Here is a 19,319-nt window from a genome sequence, read left to right as displayed (position 1 = left end):
AGGTTTCTTTGATGAATTGAAAGGGATTTATATAGATCTGTTCTATGTAGGTTTTTGAAACTCTTAATACTACAAGAACGAACTTGGATGCCAAACTAAAGAAACCTAAAGCTCAATTGAAACTTTAGTGAAAAGCAAGTCTAGCTGGATGTTGTGTGCCTTTCCTAGTCTGGATTCCTAGATCTCATAAAATCCTGGGAAAAGTACAACTAAACCATAATCTTATTAATGCATATGAACATAAAAATAGGGTTTAACATCATATTGAGAATTTGTATGGAGAACTAGCTCTTCAAAATATAACAATATTGATGAAATTCGGTAGAAAGTTGTTCGAAGAAAAAATATCATGATATAAAGAATAATAAATTAACATTATCCACTTGTCAATTTGAGCAAGAGAGAGGTAGAAAGGACCTTGTAAGTATGAGTATTTTGCATAAATATCACTTAAACATGATAGATCATTGTGAATTTAAAGAGATTTTATATTACCATTCAACTCTTGCTCAAGATAGTCTCTAGGAACACTATTAAAAATAACATAATGAAAATCTATGATATTGAAAAGAGTAAGATAATAAAATTGTTAAATAAGAATTTAGGGAGAATTGTAATCTCTCGTGATTTATGGACTACAAGCAACTAAAACAAATGATACATGAGTATTATAACTCACTTCACCGATAACATTAGAGAGTTACAAAATAGACCTATAAAGTAATTTCTTTTATGTTTAATGTCTATTATATATACACTGGATTTCTTACTAGTTTATTTATTTATTTTGAGTGAAATATTGTCTTAACATGTTTTAGTTACCATAACATTTTATTTTTCTCTTGTTACAATTAATTTTGGTTTTGAAACGGATTATTACAAGATAGTTTTTAAAATGTTATTTTGTATTAATATGAAGATATCAACATGAAGAGTTAATGATAAGAGATGATTGATTATTATATTTTTTTTAGGTTTTGTGAATGAAATTAATTAAAAAGAAAAAAGATAACTTTAGTAATTGAACTAAAGTAACTATTGAGTTTGGGTTCACTTAGGATGGGTCAATCCAACCTTTTTTGAATTAACTTCCAATGGGCAGTTGGTTGGAAAGTTGGACTTTAGAGAAGTTGGTTAAAAAGGTAGCTAGATATATATAAAATGTCCCAAAAACAATCAATGTTAAAAGTTTATGCAATTTGGCATTATCCTTCTCCTCTCCCAACATACGCAAAAAGAACCAGATAACCAGTCTTCTCTCAAATACGAAATCCAAAGAAATACTACACCTCCCAAGAACACAAATATAGTACCCAAGCAAATTGTGTTGTAGAAATCATTAAATTGGAATGTTTTCGATCACATTTTGAATACATTACCGAATTGTGGTATGCAAATTTACAGTATGTTGAGTTTACAGAATTGGCTTGATTTTTCCTATAATAACAAATTGAATATTTTATGAAAGAAGTAGCAAGTAATATTATAAAAATCTTATTATGAAGCATTTAGTTAACATGTATGAAGAAAAGATCTTTTCCCACAGTTCCAAGACAGAAAGAGGTTTATTCCCACAAATAAGAGATGGGAAACCCTCATCATTTCTATAACAAGGGATAAGGAGGAAGAGATCTTTCTATGAAGAAGAGATCTTTTCCCACGGTTCGAAGACAGAAAGGGGTTTATTCCCATAAATAAGGGATGGGAAACGCTCATCATTTCTATAATAAGGATCAGTTGGGGACAAAAAATTATCTCTTTCAGAATTAGAAGCGGAACATAGAATATTTGATCTCACTTTGCTTCAGTGTCATTTATAATTTTTATTAGTGTGATTTATATGTAATTAATATAAATTATAAATTTAATAATAAATTATAAATTATAGTACTATTAGTCAACATCGAAGGATTTGTATACACTTCCAAAGATTGTTGAAAAAACATTTCTTAAAATTTTCTATTCTTCATTTCTTTGCATGGATACCTAAGGCGAGAGTTTTTGAAAATATATTCGTTACTTGTAGATTTTATTATTTTTTATTATTAGGTGTTGAAAAAAACATTTTCTAAAATTTGTTATTCTTGGCATGAGAAATATTGAAATGTAGAAATTTGAACAGGGAATGGGAGAGAAACAGTTGAGTGACACGGAATCAGCGACTTTTGGTCAAAATCACACGTGGCAGAAGATAATAGGTAGATGCTATTCTTCACAAGTTGGCGTGAGCGCTGATACTGTTCCTCCCCTCGCAGCGTAAATGTCTATCTATATTGCATTTTATAGTCTACAGACGAAGGTGCCGTCCGCCTAGAAAACTGATACAATCTTATACATTAGCCCACTTTTTCCGACGTTCACATGGGAGGTTATGATTTTTGCTTCTGAAAGTTTAGATAACTATACTATATGTTTTTTGAAAAGACTAATAGGTTGTTGGAACGAGATGACCGGTTCTTAAGTGAACGCCGGCAAATCTTTAAATCGCCATTATCGTGGAAGGAAGGGGGTGAACCGAATTCCAGAAATCATAAACGTTCTTCTTCTGCGTTTTAAGTTCGCTACTGTTTTTTCTGTAAAAATTTTCTCTTTGCCAAAAGTTATGCACCAAACCTAAAAAAACATTTTCAATTAACTGGGTTGTCTTCATACCTTGACCTGCCCTTTCCGCTTCCACTGGTAAGGCGGACTGACTCTTTGAACAATCGTTTTATTCTGAAGTGATGTTGCTATTCATGGTTTAACTAACATATCTTTCCCCATTTAGTGTTATTCAAATACTTCATAATTCCAGTTATCTTATAATTATTATTAATCCATTTGGTTTAACTAACATCGTACTAAGACTTCTGCTATGTATAATTATCCCTTATAAACTCAAAAAATTTATTTGCTGGTGGTCAGAACTTTTATAAAAGACCTGGAATTTTGGCATTTGATGAAGTTAGTGAAAGTTTTTGTGTTTCTGCGATGCCTGGTAAGGTCTATCAGAATCTACACAAAAGCTAAAACGACTTTGGGCTAACTTTCAGAAGCTATATGGCACAAAGCTATATCCATTATTCTTCTATACATTTACATGCTTGCTGCTCATGTAAGTTGAATAACTGTTTATTCGTTGATTTATGTGGTTACATATTTACATTTTTACTCTTCCTTTTGTACATTGGATTAGAATGCTTTACTGAGTTCTTTAGATTGGCAGAGCTTGGTTTACTGTTTATCAATATTTGACTAATTTATCCTCTGTTCATATCTGTTTGATCAAATACAATTGCTGCTGATTATAGGTATTTGGAGCCTTATGGTACTTAATGGCCATCGAAAGAGAAACTGAATGCTGGAAGAATGCCTGCAGAAATCATACTGAATGCAGTAATGAGTCTTTCTACTGCAGTGGCAAATTAAGAGACTACACATTTCCAGATGGAACCTGCCCAACGAAAAAACTAAATCATACAATCTATGATTTTGGAATTTTTCCTGATGCTCTTCAGTCCGGTGTTGTGGAAGTGACTAATTTTCCGCAGAAGTTTTTGCATTGTTTTCTACGGGGCTTGCAAAATCTCAGGTTTGTGCATACTAGATACTTTTCTTGTTGGTGGGAGCATCATTTGAGAGTATGGTCAGTATACGAGGTCCATTGTATCAGCGTATGTAGCTGTTACAGTACATATAAACATCATTTGGCAATTCTCAGTGCACTGCCCAGATGACTCAAACCTTGTTTTGTACAAATTTTAGTATGTGGTCAGTGTATGAGGTCCATTGTATTTGAACATTTTAGCTGTCACAGGTACCTATAATCACCGTTTGGCAATTCTCAGTGCACTGCTCAGGTGAGACTGATATTAATGATTACAGTGCACTGCCCTGGTGACCAACCTTCTTCCTGTTTACACTTAAGATGATTGCAATGAGAGAATGGAAATTTAAAAATTGGTCATTCAATTAGAGAAAAGGGAAAGAAGTGAGAAAGAGAAAATGTAATAGGTGTCATATTCTAGTCAATTGATCGCTACTTGTGTGATTGTCATGACTGTGCGACCATTGTCAATAACACTACTTAACTTTTGGTTTTTCTGATACATTAGCAAATTGAGGTAAATGATTCGTGGAGCTTTATGTATTTATCACGGTTCATGTTTTATATTGGGATGGTGAAACTTACAGCTTTTAACTCAGTTATTTTTAGTCTCTGAGTCCGATCATCTGCTTTCTAACATTTATAGAAATTTGGTTTGTGCCCTGTAATTTATTAGTTTCACACATATGGATCTTAAGATTCTATGATTAATTTCTGATATATTACAGTTGGATTTAATTTTTATTGCAGTTGCTTTGGTCAGAACCTTCATACAAGTACCAATGTCAGGGAAAACTTATTTGTTATTTTGATTACCATCACTAGCTCAATGTTGGCTATCTTTTTCATAGGAAAAGTTTCAGGTTGCCTTTTCTTTTTCTATTTTTATAATTGTTTCTAGTCTTCAGGTTAAAAATATATGGTTAAATTGAAGCACAAATTAACTTCTTTAGACACTTCTTCTGAAACAATTATATTTGATGTCTTACGTTGGGAGAGTGAAGGAGATGAGACTTGAAACACTAAAGATTGGGGATTTGATGCTCCTACAAAAGCTTCCTAAAAATCTCCAACAACAGGCTAGGAAATATCAGCGATTCATATGGCGAAAGAACAAAGATGACGGTGTAGAATTTTTGTTTAGTCATCTCCCCAATACTCTTGCAAGGAACATTAATCGAGAGCTATACTTGAAGCTACTCAAGAAAGTGAGTTCCTTTGTCTCTGTACAATTGCTCATCTATCTGTCTGGTTGGAGTTCAAATCTGCTTGTCATTGGATTACTTTCTATACCAATTTATGAAATTAAAAGAAAAAGAAACAAGTACCTATTTAGGGGGGAAACTCGGATACAACTGCAATATTTTAAATTTAATATCTAAATAAGATCCCATTGCTCACAATAATAGACTATAAGTTCAGATTGGAGGTAATTACCAGATGTAATTGTCAATCTTGAATTTCACCTTAAGTCACTAGATATTTGATTTATTCTCATTATTGTTCTTGAATGTATGTGAAGGTACGAGAGTTTAAGATGTTAAATGAAGAAAGGTTGGAAGCATTGTGTGATAATGTAAGCCAGTCTTCTATTCTCAGTACACTCAAATTTTTCAAGAAGGATATCCGATCGGTCAAATGCTGTTTGTGGTGTGTGGCAAAGTCTCTTCCTACACTTCTAAGGGTATAACTGGCTTTGCAAGCACTGATCATAGCAGAGATGATGATAATAGCATAAGCAAAAAGGATGATCTGGTAGATTGTGATTTCTATGGAGAACTTATCGCATGGGCTCTAGATGGCCATATATCAACAAGTATCCCCTTGTCAAGAAGATCTGTTAAATCACTTACAAATGTTGAAGCATTTGCTCTTATGGCCTATGAACTGAAACATGGTTCCTAGATGAAATTAAGGAAGAAACACAGGTTTGTCTTTCTAACTTTCTGTGCTACAGCCCTTGGGAAGCAAGGCAATGATGAATTATTTGTATGTTTATCCAACAGCAAAACAAAGCATTATAACTGGTTATTTCTCTACTCAAGGGCAGAGATCAGTTCCCAAATAAATAAGGTGATGGGCAGATGTTATCATTAAAGCTTGCATTAGACTGATCTCCTGGTTTATATGTATTATTACGTACAATTAATTCATTAAAGGTGGTGTTCATCAAGGATTTGTGCTGTTGTAGAACATGTCCGAAAATAAGCAATAACTTGCAATAGTATTAGAAAAGCAAAAGATGTATAGCTTTACTTTATTTAAATGTTATCAGCAGTGTTCTATTATAGATTCCTTCACAATGTATCTACAAAAGAACATAAACAGCAAGAAATCTTGAGAATCCCTCCCCTACCTCCAGCATTAGAAAAACTTGTACATCTTGGTGCTTACAATTTCATTATTTTGCAATACAGAACCATGAAATCATGGGAACATTTAACAAATGCATAACTGATATATTATAACAGGCCATCCATTACTTTTCGGATTACACCATCATACATTACATGCTTAGAATAGCCAATGAAAGAGGTTACCATTAGACTTTGATCTCTAATTTGTTTTATTCTGATTTTGGGGTTTTATAGATTGTCGAAAATCACTATGAACACACTTTCATAAACTAACATGTTGAGGAAGACAAATGTATTATATAGGGATAGAGCCAAGAATAAAATATAGATAGTTAAGATTAAAATTTAAAAAAAAAAAAAGAAAGAGAGTCAAGGTAAAATAATAATGAAATATAAGAGGTGAAGAAATTTGAAGTAAAGGTGAATCTAAACTGAGTCAATTCAATTTTTCAAATGAGTCAAACTCAAATTGAAAAGTTAGTTTTTCAAATAAGTTAAACTTGAATTGGAAAGTTTGAGTCAAACCGACTCAATTTGCGTGAATTATCAAAAAGTCATCTATAAATTCATCTTTTTTAACAATTTTTAATCTTTTATAGCGATTTCTCTTCTTTGACAATATTTTCTCTTCTTCATCTTTGGTTACCTTTTTTCTTCTTTTCTAACATTTTTCGAAAGCTTCTTCAGTGAACTCATTACCTACTCACTCAAGCTAAAATTTTTTTATTCATATCGAGTTCGAGCCAACTCTTGTTTAGACTCAATTAGACTCAAAGCCACCCCTTATTTGAAGTACATTTTTATGAAATTTTAAAATTCCTTATATTGTAAATCTTCTCCTTTACTTAAATTAGAATATGAATAAATCCTTAAAATCATATTTAAATTAAGAATTCACTAATTCTTCTAATTTGATTGTAAATTCCCCTTACATGTACTATCAAAGGAGGCTTAGAGAGATATAGACAAACGAACTAAAAACATACATAGACAAATATTTAGAAACATAAATACATTCAGTTCATTGTATTCCTCCTCCTATAGGATATACACTATCTAAATAATAACACTGTGCATGTAGACATTTCAATGATCAAATTGAACCACTTTAAAAATCTTATGTCTCGTCTCTTTACGTCACTTGATTATTCATTTCACACAGTAACAAACATTAGGGTCTGTCTTGATTCTCATCTTATTATCATAGTCTAACTTGCGCAATAATCCAAATTACATACATCAGTTGGTTTCACAAAAAATCTCATCGAGACAATACATTGTCACTTTACTTATATGTTACTATTAACTCACATTGAATCTGCGCCTGGGGCCAACAAGGAAGAAGATATATATTGGTCTATACGTGATTAGCATGCCCTATTCTGTCTGTCAAGCACAAGCACAAAATATGGCTCTTGCCCCCTATACTCTTAGGCAAATATTTAGTCATACATAAGACAATAACCTCATTTCAAGGTATTGGGCAGACCTTGATATCAATTTTATCCCAGGTTTTGTTGCAGAATGAGTAGGTAAGAATAACTAAAATCTTGATGACAAAAGAAGGGCTCATTGAAAGAAACAGTAATAGAAGATACTAACTTACAGGAGTTCAGATTTCAATCTGATATGGCTTGCTCATCACAGATTGATGAATATATACAAGGAAAACTATTCAGTGAGCAAAGTGACTTGAAAATAGAAGAGGCCTCAGGTCTGCTTTTGTCTGAGAAGTGTTTACATGCAGGATGGTATCCAAAGTTGAAACAGCTTCCACAACATATTTTCCTTTGTTTAACATTACACAGCTTGCCCTGAAAAATGAACAGACACCACCTAATCCTTAACTATATGATTGTGTTGGAGAAATTTTGCTAGAAAAATTAAAGACAAGGATTTTATGATAGTGACAAACTATGAAAGATCCAAAACAAGTCAGTGTACTTGTTAACAGAGTATGTTTTAACCTGGCTTTAATGCAATAAATAAGAATAAAGTTGCAGGTTCCCATCTCACAGTTATGCAGTCTCTCAGATCAAAACAGGTCTCAATACTGTGATAGCCTAAGATTTATACCAAGACGACTAGGAGAATCAGGGTAATGTGTTTTTTAGTAAAGTCTTCGGACCAAGGAGAACACCATTCTTCTTTAAATTCACTGACTTGCATAAGCAATTGTAAATACTAATAGTCTTAGGTACCTACTGAAAATACCTAAAAATTGGCTATATAGGTCTTAACATGGTGGTCATCAGGCCATGGATACACAAGGAAGAGTGGAAATGAACCTCTATCAATAGAACTTCTCTAATCAATAATGAAACGCCAGGGTAGATAACTAAGTGATACTTACCTCCTTCCATGGACAACATCAGTAATTTCAGCTCTAGTAGGAACACCAGACTTGACAAGTGACTCCAGAACCTGAGTTGCCCAAATGACTGGTAGATGAGCAGCACCACAAATAGACAGTATTTCTTCTTGTATATCACCCAACCTTTCCCACCCACACTCCACCGCAAGATCTCCTCTCGCAATCATAACCCCTAGAGGATTTGAAGATTTCATAGCTTCCAAAAGCATAAGAGGCAATTTCTCAAACCCACTCTTTGTCTCAATCTTCAAAACAATACCCAGGTTATGAAGCTTCCGTTTCTCCAATTCTTGCCTAAGCACAACAATATCACAGATATCTTGAACAAAAGAAATACCCACCATGTCAGCATGAGAGGCAACAAATTCAAGATCCATGAGATCCTTTGTAGTAAAACCTTCAAACCGAATATTGCTTTCTGGGATGTTTATGGATTTTTCTGATCCAAGTTTAGAACCTCTACGACCAGCACAAGTGATAGAGACAACAATCTCTGAATTACTTGCTCCCTGGATTACACCCCAAATCTTTCCATCATCAAAAGCTATGGGATCTCCAGGTTTGACCGAATCATATAGATAGCCAGAAGAACAAGTTATCCTCTGAGCACCAGTAGTTGGACCAGAAAAATCTTCCTGTTCCAATGAATTATCATGTGATATGATTAACAAGTCTCCAACTCTCAGTCTGATGAATTTCTGTTTAGCAGGGACATCCACCACCTCTCCAGTTAAAAGCCTACCTTTCTTTCCTTTAGCACACAATTTTGTGCCAGACAAAACATAAGCAGTCTCTGAACATTCAGCCACAAACCCCATACCCGAAAAAACATGAAACTGTCTAGTAATCTTGAACATCCTTCGTTTACCTCTAGCATCATAAAACTTCAAAGCATTACCTACCTTGAGCTCATTGAGAAATACTTGATCATCTATGAATAGAGCTGCATCAGGAGACAAGTGAGAAGGAGGATCTGTTCCTCTGTAAGAAAGCCAAACTTGAGCCGGCAATATCACATTTCCAGTTGCATTTTTCTTGGGGGATATTTTAATTACACATGGACCAGGCTCCAAGCTCCCTGTACGGATTTTTGGACCAGCTAAATCCATAAGAATTCGACATGGCAACTCCAACATTTGAGAAGTTCTTTTTACTCTTCTGATTATCTCGCTCCAGACAGTAGGGTTTCCATGTGCACAATTTATCCTAATAATGGAGGCCCCACCCTTAAGAATGTCGCTTATAAGTGTGTCACTCTCGGTAGCTTCTTGACCAATTGTCACCATAACATGAATAGTTTTGTTACCCCGAAGTGAGCCCAACAATAACTCTTTATTGAACAAAAGTTTCTTCCTCATTGATCTTTCTGTGAACTTTTCATTTTGTTGGCAGTGCAATATTTCATGAGTGCAACTTCCCACACTAATTTTCTCTTGTATATCCAGAGAAGTAGAATTCTGATTCTCCAATAGTTGGATTCCAACATTTAGGCCTGCAAGAACATATGAATTGATAGTCTTCATATTCAAAATACCAGTAGAAGAAAGGTCTTCCCTCAGCTGCTCAATGTCAAGGCCTTTAAGAGCTAGATAATGAATTAAGTTTGTTGCACTCTCCAAGTAATGTCTGGTAGGACACACAAAAAGATTAAAAAATGTTTAAAATACAGAATGTATCATACCATGGTAACCCAGATCACTTCCAAATAAACAGAAGTTGGTAATTGAAACAGAATAACTATTCCATAAATTACCAGAGCTTAATGAATGAGAAATGTGTGAAGAATTGGTACAAGAACAAAGCAGCATATACAATTAAATATAGCCATTGAAGAATCATTGAATTTTATTCTTTTAAAATCCATCAGATGGTTCATAACATACAGAAATCAAATATTGGAGGACAAGCAATTAAAGTGTCCCCACTATGCAAGCACTTAAGATATACCAAGAATCCAGGCTCTGCAATAGAACATATTATCATAATAACCTTATAAATACATTATGCGTACCTGTGACACAATTTGAGTCGAGAAGAGTTCCATTGTTCAGAAGCTAATACATGTAAGCGAATAGCCTTTAGTTTTTCATGAAGGCTTCCCAGCTTTCTCATTTCCTCCAAACACTGTGAAAGGTCTTCTTCTGAAGATGAAACAGAGGCAACGACGTCTACATCTTTGTGCTCAGAATTTTCATTATTCTTGGAACACAAAACCAGGCCATCACCAGTGCAATCAAGAGATGTTTCTGTTTCCAAAACCAGGCTATCATCAATGCAATCATGGGATGTTTCTCTTTCAGCTTCATCATTATGATTTGGCACAGAAAAAGCTAAGGTCTTTGGCACAGATTTCCTCCTCTTTACTGCTAATAATCGAACAACAATAACAGGCTGTCTCACTTGATGTCTACATGACAAATGTGAGAGCTTCTCCCTTGGGTTGCATAATGCAAACTCTACATGATCACCCTGAAAAATGGCAGATTTACCACATTTAAACTGATGTTATAAAAAAAATGGAAAAAAAAAAATAAAGAGAGAGAGCCTCATAGATGCTTTGCAGAAAGAAACAACAAATCCACCTTGAAATCATCCGCATTCAACATCTAACAACATATCCAATTTTATCCAAAATTTATCAACAAAAGATACACAAAAGCATAATGAAAGCAGCATATTACAAATGCATAATGTTTATAGGGCAAAAGGCTACTTACATGGTTTAAAGCGATCCTCTGAGTGGAAGTAACAGCAGCGGAAACCGAACAAAGTGCCATCTATTCACCAACATTAACAAACATATACTGAAAACCAATTAATGACCCGTCAATAAATTGTAAGCTCAAAAGTTTGAATAGACGAAGCAGCAAAATCAATAAAAATAAAATAAACTGATAAGCCAATAATTTACCAAATAAGAAAAAAAATGATATTAAAAACTAAAAAAATCTATTTAAAAATTAAAACTTTTCTTTTTCCATTTTCCTTTTTCACACTTTCCAAGCAAACAAGGCCTTTAAAAGACTCAAACTTTTGATACCCAACAACATGAATCATTCGTTCGTTTAGGAAAAATAGACCTACATATATTTTTCCGGGAAAATTACGATGTTTCCTAGAGAGGGTAATAAAGCTTGTACCTTTAGCAGGTTTTTCCAATATAAGGATGGTTTCCCAGAACAGAGTACTTACTGTTTTTGTTGCTAGAAAGAGAGAGAAAATGTGAAAGGATAGAGGGAGTGTGACGAGCACATGCCATATTCAGTCAAATTTTCCACGTGGCAGAATCTGTGACGATGATGTTACTCGGGCTAGAGACATCTAACTCCCAATTCTTCGGCTACCACTAAAATTAAATTACTCATAAAATAAAATTAAAAATTAAATTATTTAATAAAATAATATTATATATATTATATATTATTATATAATTAAATATTTTTAATTTAAAATCATCAATCCACTTAATAATTATATTAAATATATATTTATTTATATATACAAAATAAATATATATAATTTTATTATTATTTAATCACATAATATTAAAACTATTTTATTAACGAGTATAATATTAATAAAATTTAAACTATTTATTTTCTAACTTAATTTCTTTTTGGAAGGGTTGAAATATACATTCTTCTCACTATACGTTTGCTAGATATTATGTGTTTAGATGATATTTTACTATTAGTAATATACAATATTTTTTTTGTAATTATTTTCATACATACATATTATTAATAACTACACAACTGTGATAGGCACAGATAGTTTTTGCCCCAACCACATAAAAAATTACTTCTCTTACTATTCTCAATTTTCAACTCATAATATTTTTACACTCAAATTACACTAAAGTGGTGGTTTTTTTTTTTTTTTTTCTAATTTTTAACATCAATAAATATATATTTTTATTTTAATTCAAAATATTCAATAAGGTGACAACAAATAAACTTTTATTACCCAATCACGTTTAGCAAAAATTGTAATGAATGAATTGATGAATTTTTCTTCTTTAAGGGCAAAATAATAATTATATACCTGCGGAATCGTTCATGAGGCTCTTCAGGACACACAAGTCTATGACACAATGCAAGTAATTTAGAGAGTGACAAAGAGCAAACTTTGTCGTTTTAGCTTCAATCTTCCTCTCAATATATTTTTTTTATTATTCTTTTGCATTACAAGATACAGTAGAATTATACATACATATTTTTCTTATACAATTTAAATACACAAATAATATACCATCATATGATTGAATAAGTTTAAATCAAAAATAAAATAACATTAAATCAAGATTTAATACATTAGATTAGAAGTAATCCTTGCGATTTTCAATGTCAAACTTGCAATATACAAAATCTCCAATTAGGGTTGGATCCGCTCCAAACCCGAACAAGATCCAATTTAAGATCGGTTCAAGATAAACGAGCTAAGACTCCTATTTACCTCGAAAACAAAGTTACTGCATTTCGATGATGCAGTCAAGCCAACAGGGTAAAAATTATGCAATTGAAATCATAAACAAATGGTTAAAACCATTTCAATGGTAACATTTAACATCCACCAAACAAAATAGCCAATGCAAACTGGTATATTATAACAGTCCATCTATTACTTATCATACTAGAACATCATACATGCTTAGAATTAAATCCTGTCTCACTAAACCCTCAAGCGGCAGTGGTTATCGCATGCTTCATCTTCATTACATATGTGGTAATTGCCCTATTAGACTATCTCCAATGCTAGTAAATGAGTCTCACTAATCAGAGTAATTCAATAGAGCACGGCTATAGCTTGCTTAAGAAACGGGGATTTGTTGTGTTGCAGTTGGGGGATCACGAAGTACACTCACCTCCCTCCTCAGAAATGATGGCAAAGCAAACGCAGCAGAGTGAATCTGGCATCAAATGGCACAAACATTATTTGCTATTACAGAAGAGTGAGCATATTGAGTTGAGGTGGTCAGATTTTTACATTTTTAATACAAAAATGTACATATAGTTCAACTAATCCCCAAAACAAGACAGGATGCTCAAAATTTCAAGATAATTTCACATACCAAATAAGCAAGAAGAAAGCACAGTTTCATATTAAGAGGAATGGATAGAAGCAGACAGTCAAATTACTAATAATATGAATGAGTATTACTTCAACATTAATGTGCCAACTACACTTATGCGAGCTTATCTAAGCATAAGCAATACCAAAAAAATAATAATCATAATAAATCTATTAAATCTAGAGTTTAAATGCAGAGACTTTACCTCTGAGTTATAGAACCTAAGTTCTCTTTTATGTTTAGGAGCTCCTTCTAGCTTTTCAATAGGATTGATAGGGTTGATGAAATCAATAGGAGGCCCCTCTGTTGAGCATACTAGAAACCCAATCACACCACTGCATATCAAGTAACAAAAAAAGCCTCAGTAAAGTAATATTTCACAGACTATGCATAAATCACAAAAAATCCACCAAAAATACATGCATTATTTAGCAAAAACAAGAAGTTCAAGGTCTCAACCCAAGAGTTTGCATTGCAAGATCATTAGGATTTATACTAATCTTGTAGAAAGAGGCTTCTAAAGAACTCATACTCATCAAAGAAAATGATTACTAGATTGAAAGGAACAGGTGCAATCAGAAGAATTTGGCCAACCACTACCTTGGGTAAGTTGGAACACTTGCCCAGGCATAATGGACAGAACCCTTGAATGTTTCCCGGCAGATAGAGATCATATCTTCAATTAGGTGTGTATGAAGCCACATACTTTCTGCCATATTACAGAGGACACCACCAGGCTTTAATGCTCTAGCAATTGTCTCAAAAAATGGCTTCTCTACGAGCTCTTGGGCAGGGCCTAAAACAATCAGGAAAAGTAAGGTGACAGCAAGTAATAATCCTTATAGAAAAAGTTTTCAGAAAAGCATTCCTATATTATGACTTTGATATTCCTAGTTTATTCAGTCTGATACCAGCACTCCAGGAAACTCAAATTATGGCATCACAAAAGCAAAAATAGAAATAACATTGTTTCTCAAGAACTTGCAGATCAATATTATGTGGAACAAAGAGTTTTCTCAGCATTATATTAATACTAAATAAAACCTACCCAACCACATATTTCAGGAAAGTAAAATATAAAACAACATTTGTTATTGCACTTGGAATAAAATGCCATTCACTGGACCTTAGTAAATGAAGCATACACCTTCAAAAGCATAAGTGAACCACAGTGATGCAGAGATAAAACAATCATACCTACAGGATCTGACGAATCGACAATAATTGCATCATATTTCCCCGGAAGCACATTTCGGAGAAATTCAGCAGCTGTCAAGATAATGGAAATGAGATCAACAACTAGCTAATTGCAGAGGAGAAATGAACCAATTTAACAATAATTTACAAGCAAACATTTTAGAAATATAGATATAGGAAAACAATACTGTTTGCTCATACCATCACCAATATGCACTTGGACACGAGGGTCCTCAAATCCAACAGCCAACTCTGGAAAAAACTTCTTAGAAACCTGGAATTAAAAAGTATTATTACGATAAAATATTAGAATAAACCTAACAACAGCCAATTACATGAAAAAGGTAAATCAAATTAAGACTTACATCTATAACCATCTGATCAATCTCACATATATCGATAAGCTCGACAGAACTGTGACGAGAAATCTCCCTAAGAACACCACCATCACCACCACCAACAACTAGAACCTGCATTTTGCATTGCTAAAGTGTCAGCTAAACATGGAGGTTTATATGGCAAATGTATTGAGTAGAAAAATACACTCAACCATTCCATTCTACCTTCCCTATATTACATCTTAGAGAAAAATACATGGCAAATGCTACATAAATTATTCCAATTGGCGTAGTTCCAAAATGTTAGTGGCGCACAGTCCGTATTGCATCTTAGTAGAGCAAAAGGTTCATCATCTCTAATTTCTTGCAATGCATCAGCTCTTATTTTGCTAGAAAGAAGGGCACTTAAACCATCAATGAAAGTACTCATGATGACAAAATTCTTTACTCAATAGTATGGCTTCAGAACTAAAACTTCGCATGTGGGTAAGAGTCTCAGAGATAGATCTCAGGTAACTATTCGTTCAAATTCTCTTACTGAACTCTTCTTTCCCTTTCTAGATTTCCTCCTAAAGTTTCACAAGGCAGGTCCAAATTTAAATTTACATTTTGACTAATTAACAAGGTACAAGACTTTAATTGGTCATCATAGTGAGATCAATTTTGCTCTAGTTTTATTAAATTTCTCGACATTACCCAACAGAAAAAGAGGTAAATGAGAAAAAATAATTATGTTATTAAGCTTACGACCATTATTTTAAATAGCTTCAAGAAGTAAACGGGAATTAGTACAAGCAGTATTAGAATACAAGGCATAAAATAAAACAAAAATTAAATCAAGCTGTCATCACACAAGACAAAAAAGAGCCAAAGATAAAAGACAAATCAATAAATTATTTGGAAATTACATTTTTTGGAGATGGAAGAGAACAAAGGGGAAGATGAGCTATCATCTCCTGGTAGGCACATTCATCTTTCTCGGTCAGCTGAATGATTCCATCAAGAACAAGCACTTTTCCATAAGATGATGACTGTGGATTACAGATTCAAAATCAACCAATAATAATATAGTATAATATAGACATAGACACACATGCAAACCAAATAAACAAATAAATTTAGCCCAGGGGGTGGGTGGGTGGCCGTGAGAGGGAAGAAATAGAAAGGCAATATTGACAACTTAAAGTAAGACAGCTCCAAACCTGAAAAACCAAGACCTCTTGGTATTCTGACTTTTCCTTGAATAAAATATTTTTCACTTCCAAAGAATGTGCTTCTCCTAGAAATGCGAATATACAGCATCAGCCATAGGTATTGTGCAATAAGAAGTGTACAAAATAATTATAATTATATATATAAATATAAAGATGCTTTTCAACTTTGAGAAATATATCAAATCTTATTAGTTGAGATAAATAGACAAGCTTACTACAATTGTTTGATGTAGTTTCAAATGAAAACATAAGCATTATGAACTATCAAAAGACAAGCATGAGACCTAAATTTCTTATTCCTTGTAGTGAAAAGGGTTTCAATATGCCATTGGTTGTCTTTGATGAGACAAATTCATCATAATTATACTGTACAAAAGGCTCATAGAAAATATGAGTTTACCATTACTTAAAAATGTGTTAAGAACCTGAATGCAGTAGAAAATTGATTTTATATTGTTACAGTTATAAGACATAAGGAGTTAGATGATTGACAGTTATATCAACACATGAAGGTATACCTACCAGGCCACATTGGGTTGTTGAAGAAAACCCTTTTGCCAGCCTTATCTGAAGCAAAGAAGATAAAGATAAAGGTCTACAACATAAAGTTGTTTAGAGCAACCAACTAACTTGTATGCTTTACTACAGAGTACAGAAATCAAATGAAACATTGGCACTGAATAAAACTATAGATACTGATCAGGGAGAGACTGACTTTCTGTAAACCACCCAGAAACAACAGTGGAGTGGCATTTGGCCTCAAGCTCAGGGGTTGACGCCTTAGCTTTCAAGCAACAAGAAGGGATATTCTCTGCAGAACCATTTTCATCATTCGCCTTCCCAGCCATAGTCTTCTGGCATCCCAAATCTTTTCCTGCGTCGCCCTCCATAGATGATCTTTTTCTTCTCCAGCTCCAGTCTCTATATTTTAAGATACATCCATCCATAAGGAATAGTTTTAAAAAGAAAACAAAATAAAAGCTTTGACACTACTATAACCAAAAAAATTCAAGAAAAACAAATCATATAATATATTCAATATGATCCTCACTACATCATGGTTTAAACAAAAACAAATCAAATAATACATTCATAGTGACCATGAAATGATTAAAGAAATAAATAAAAACCTTCAACAACAATAATAAAGAGAAAAATCAAAACTAAAGCTGTCATTTATTTATCTATAGATAGCAAGATCCATTTCGCAGCATCAACCATAACAAACACATGCCCAACTGTCCACACGAAAGAAAACGAAAACCCACATTTCAAAAATGACAGAATCACCTCAGTCTGAAAATTTATAAAGAGCTTTCTTCAGGCCCTATTCATACAGACCAAATCTTTTTACTTTATTTAACCCCAAATTTAACAAATCCTCTGGCTCCGCTCAACACGCGAATTTAATTTTTTTTTTTTTATTTCTAAAGAAGAAGAAAAATAGGAAATAATCAAAGTCAGCAAAACCCTATATAAGACTTCTTCAAAAAAAATTAAAAAATACATCAACACAAGCCAAATTCAGCCGGCTTAAGTCAAGCCAGAAAAAGAAAAGATTAATTAAAAAATTCCGTTTAGCTGCAGAGAAACATCAGATAATAAAAAAAATAATAACCCTCCATTAAAACACAAATTAAACAATTCTCTTCTCTCTCCCAAATAAATACACCAAAAGAAGAAAGTTCAAAAAATTTCTTCTCTCACAAATTTTTCAGGAAAACCAAACAGCCAGCTAGGGTTTACAATACCAAGTCAAAATTTAAAACAAAAAAATCCACAAACTGCGAGTAATATAAAGAAACGACACTGCATTCATTTCACAACAACAATCAGTAATCAAACTCGAAACAACGAGACCAGAAATGGCGTGGCGGTCAATAAAATAAAGAGCGAAGAATCGAGATTAGAAAATAAATAAGAGAGAGAAGTGAGACTTGCCTGGCGTTAATGGCAGTGAGAGTAATGGAAAAAGAGACTATGCCTATGCGTATATAAAAAGGAAAAAAAAAAAAAAAAGAAACAGAAGAAAAGTGAGCGGGAAACAAAAACAAGAAAACGAAGAAAGTCTTGAGTCGACTCGACGAGTCTTTCTTCTTTTTGCAGGCTTTACCTTTTTCACTTGTACACAGGAATGGCGCATAATTTCCCATATTTATAGACCTTCCTTTTTTTATATATCCTATTTTTTAGTTATTATTTATTATTTGTTTTGTGCAATGACTATTAAACCCTCACTCGTCTTTACGTTACTATTTAGTATTTACTCATGTTACACGTGGACGTGGGAATCTTTATTATATAACTGAATTGTCATTTAGTACATTTTATAGGCCAAAACTAATTCCTCCTACAGTTTAGTGCAAATTCAAACTTTTATCTATAAAATTTTAAAATTTTAAATATTCACCTATTATTTAATTTTTATTATATTTTTTTGTTACGATTGAAGGTAAAATTATTATTTTATCTTTTATATTAAAAAAATATAATTTTTTCTTATTTTCTCTTTTCAAATTTTGAAAACAAAAAATTTTATTCTAGACTCAACTTTGAAAGTGGGTTTTTCTCCCATATCCCTAACGATGATCGTTTTCATCTCTTTATCGAAAAATTCTTTTATCTCCATCAACTTCGTTTGCTAAGGAGGGAGGTGGTCAAAGGGAGGGAAATGATAGAGATGGTCATTGTCATTGTTGTTACCAAAGAGAAGAAAACTTCAAAGATACGAAGAAGGAAAAGTCATTTTTCAAAATTAAGGTTTGAATGAAATTTTTATTTTTCAAAACTTGGAGAAATAAAATAAAATTATATTTTTTTAATATGAAAAATAAAATAACAATTTTATCATTAACCCTAACAGAAGTTTGATGCCTAGTGAGTATATTGAGTTTTTGAAACCCATGAATGAAAATTTATATCTGCACCAAACCTTAAGTGGGAATAAGTCATTAGGCCTATTTTATAAGAAAATATTAATCAACATAATTTAATTTTTTAGATTTAATCAATATTAACTAATACTCTATATACAATAAAATAATACTCAGTCACATGATAATATACCGTTCTTTATATATAAAGTTGTATACAAAATTTTATTTTACTTTATATATGGATGTTGCTAAAAATGTTCGATTTCAAAAACATATGAATGATGACTAGATATGATAAATAGGGAA

The 19,319-nt window shown here is 32.8% G+C and overlaps 3 protein-coding genes across 6 annotated transcripts; 1 reads left to right on the top strand and 2 right to left on the bottom strand.

Annotated features, from left to right (window-relative positions):
- The first annotated feature begins 3,314 nt into the window (after positions 1-3,314).
- LOC123198019 (cyclic nucleotide-gated ion channel 1-like) lies at positions 3,315-5,491 on the top strand. Its single transcript, XM_044612591.1, has 4 exons — positions 3,315-3,571; positions 4,584-4,794; positions 5,109-5,162; positions 5,270-5,491. Exons 1-4 carry the CDS (start codon positions 3,315-3,317, stop codon positions 5,489-5,491), a joined length of 744 nt encoding a protein of 247 aa, XP_044468526.1.
- Positions 5,492-7,375: 1,884 nt separating this feature from the next.
- Positions 7,376-11,553, bottom strand: LOC123197276 (plastidial pyruvate kinase 4, chloroplastic-like). 3 transcript variants are annotated; one of them, XM_044611494.1, is made up of 5 exons: positions 11,458-11,553; positions 11,035-11,094; positions 10,329-10,786; positions 8,297-9,943; positions 7,376-7,757 (listed from the first exon to the last, which is right to left on the bottom strand). In XM_044611494.1, the coding sequence occupies exons 2-5, from the start codon at positions 11,092-11,094 to the stop codon at positions 7,619-7,621; spliced, it is 2,304 nt and encodes a 767-aa protein (XP_044467429.1). In that variant the 5' UTR covers positions 11,458-11,553; the 3' UTR covers positions 7,376-7,618. The 3 variants fall into 3 exon arrangements, with proteins under 3 accessions (XP_044467429.1, XP_044467430.1, XP_044467431.1); XM_044611495.1 differs by having other exon boundaries at positions 11,035-11,121; positions 11,458-11,539; XM_044611496.1 differs by having other exon boundaries at positions 11,398-11,466.
- A 1,365-nt stretch (positions 11,554-12,918) lies between these two features.
- On the bottom strand, positions 12,919-18,270 carry LOC123198152 (spermine synthase). 2 transcript variants are annotated; one of them, XM_044612785.1, is made up of 11 exons: positions 18,079-18,270; positions 16,853-17,058; positions 16,660-16,704; positions 16,126-16,202; positions 15,832-15,954; positions 14,951-15,055; positions 14,787-14,859; positions 14,586-14,657; positions 13,989-14,184; positions 13,594-13,723; positions 12,919-13,226 (listed from the first exon to the last, which is right to left on the bottom strand). In XM_044612785.1, the coding sequence occupies exons 2-11, from the start codon at positions 17,025-17,027 to the stop codon at positions 13,128-13,130; spliced, it is 1,095 nt and encodes a 364-aa protein (XP_044468720.1). In that variant the 5' UTR covers positions 17,028-17,058; positions 18,079-18,270; the 3' UTR covers positions 12,919-13,127. The 2 variants fall into 2 exon arrangements, with proteins under 2 accessions (XP_044468720.1, XP_044468721.1); XM_044612786.1 differs by lacking the exon at positions 16,660-16,704.
- Positions 18,271-19,319: the final 1,049 nt, after the last annotated feature.

The sequence above is a fragment of the Mangifera indica genome, chromosome 15, assembly GCF_011075055.1.
Source record: "Mangifera indica cultivar Alphonso chromosome 15, CATAS_Mindica_2.1, whole genome shotgun sequence".
NCBI classification, from domain to species: Eukaryota; Viridiplantae; Streptophyta; class Magnoliopsida; order Sapindales; family Anacardiaceae; genus Mangifera; species Mangifera indica.
The sequence above is the reverse complement of the archived record's forward strand: the minus strand, read 5'-3'. Positions and strand labels throughout refer to the sequence as shown.

Coding starts and splice junctions, on each gene's coding strand:
- LOC123198019 (XM_044612591.1), top strand. CDS start 3,315: ATGGCCATCGAAAGAGAAACTGAATGCTGGAAGAATGCCTGCAGAAAT. Junction 3,572..4,583: donor CGGGGCTTGCAAAATCTCAG/GTTTGTGCATAC, acceptor TTACGTTGGGAG/AGTGAAGGAGATGAGACTTG. Junction 4,795..5,108: donor ACTTGAAGCTACTCAAGAAA/GTGAGTTCCTTT, acceptor ATGTATGTGAAG/GTACGAGAGTTTAAGATGTT.
- LOC123198152 (XM_044612785.1), bottom strand. CDS start 17,027: ATGGAGGGCGACGCAGGAAAAGATTTGGGATGCCAGAAGACTATGGCT. Junction 15,955..16,125: donor AAGAGGTCTTGGTTTTTCAG/GTTTGGAGCTGT, acceptor TGTAATCCACAG/TCATCATCTTATGGAAAAGT. Junction 13,724..13,988: donor AGTGTTCCAACTTACCCAAG/GTAGTGGTTGGC, acceptor CTTGATATGCAG/TGGTGTGATTGGGTTTCTAG.
- LOC123197276 (XM_044611494.1), bottom strand. CDS start 11,094: ATGGCACTTTGTTCGGTTTCCGCTGCTGTTACTTCCACTCAGAGGATC. Junction 10,787..11,034: donor AGAGGATCGCTTTAAACCAT/GTAAGTAGCCTT, acceptor GCCATTTTTCAG/GGTGATCATGTAGAGTTTGC. Junction 7,758..8,296: donor GATGTTGTCCATGGAAGGAG/GTAAGTATCACT, acceptor TTCATTTTTCAG/GGCAAGCTGTGTAATGTTAA.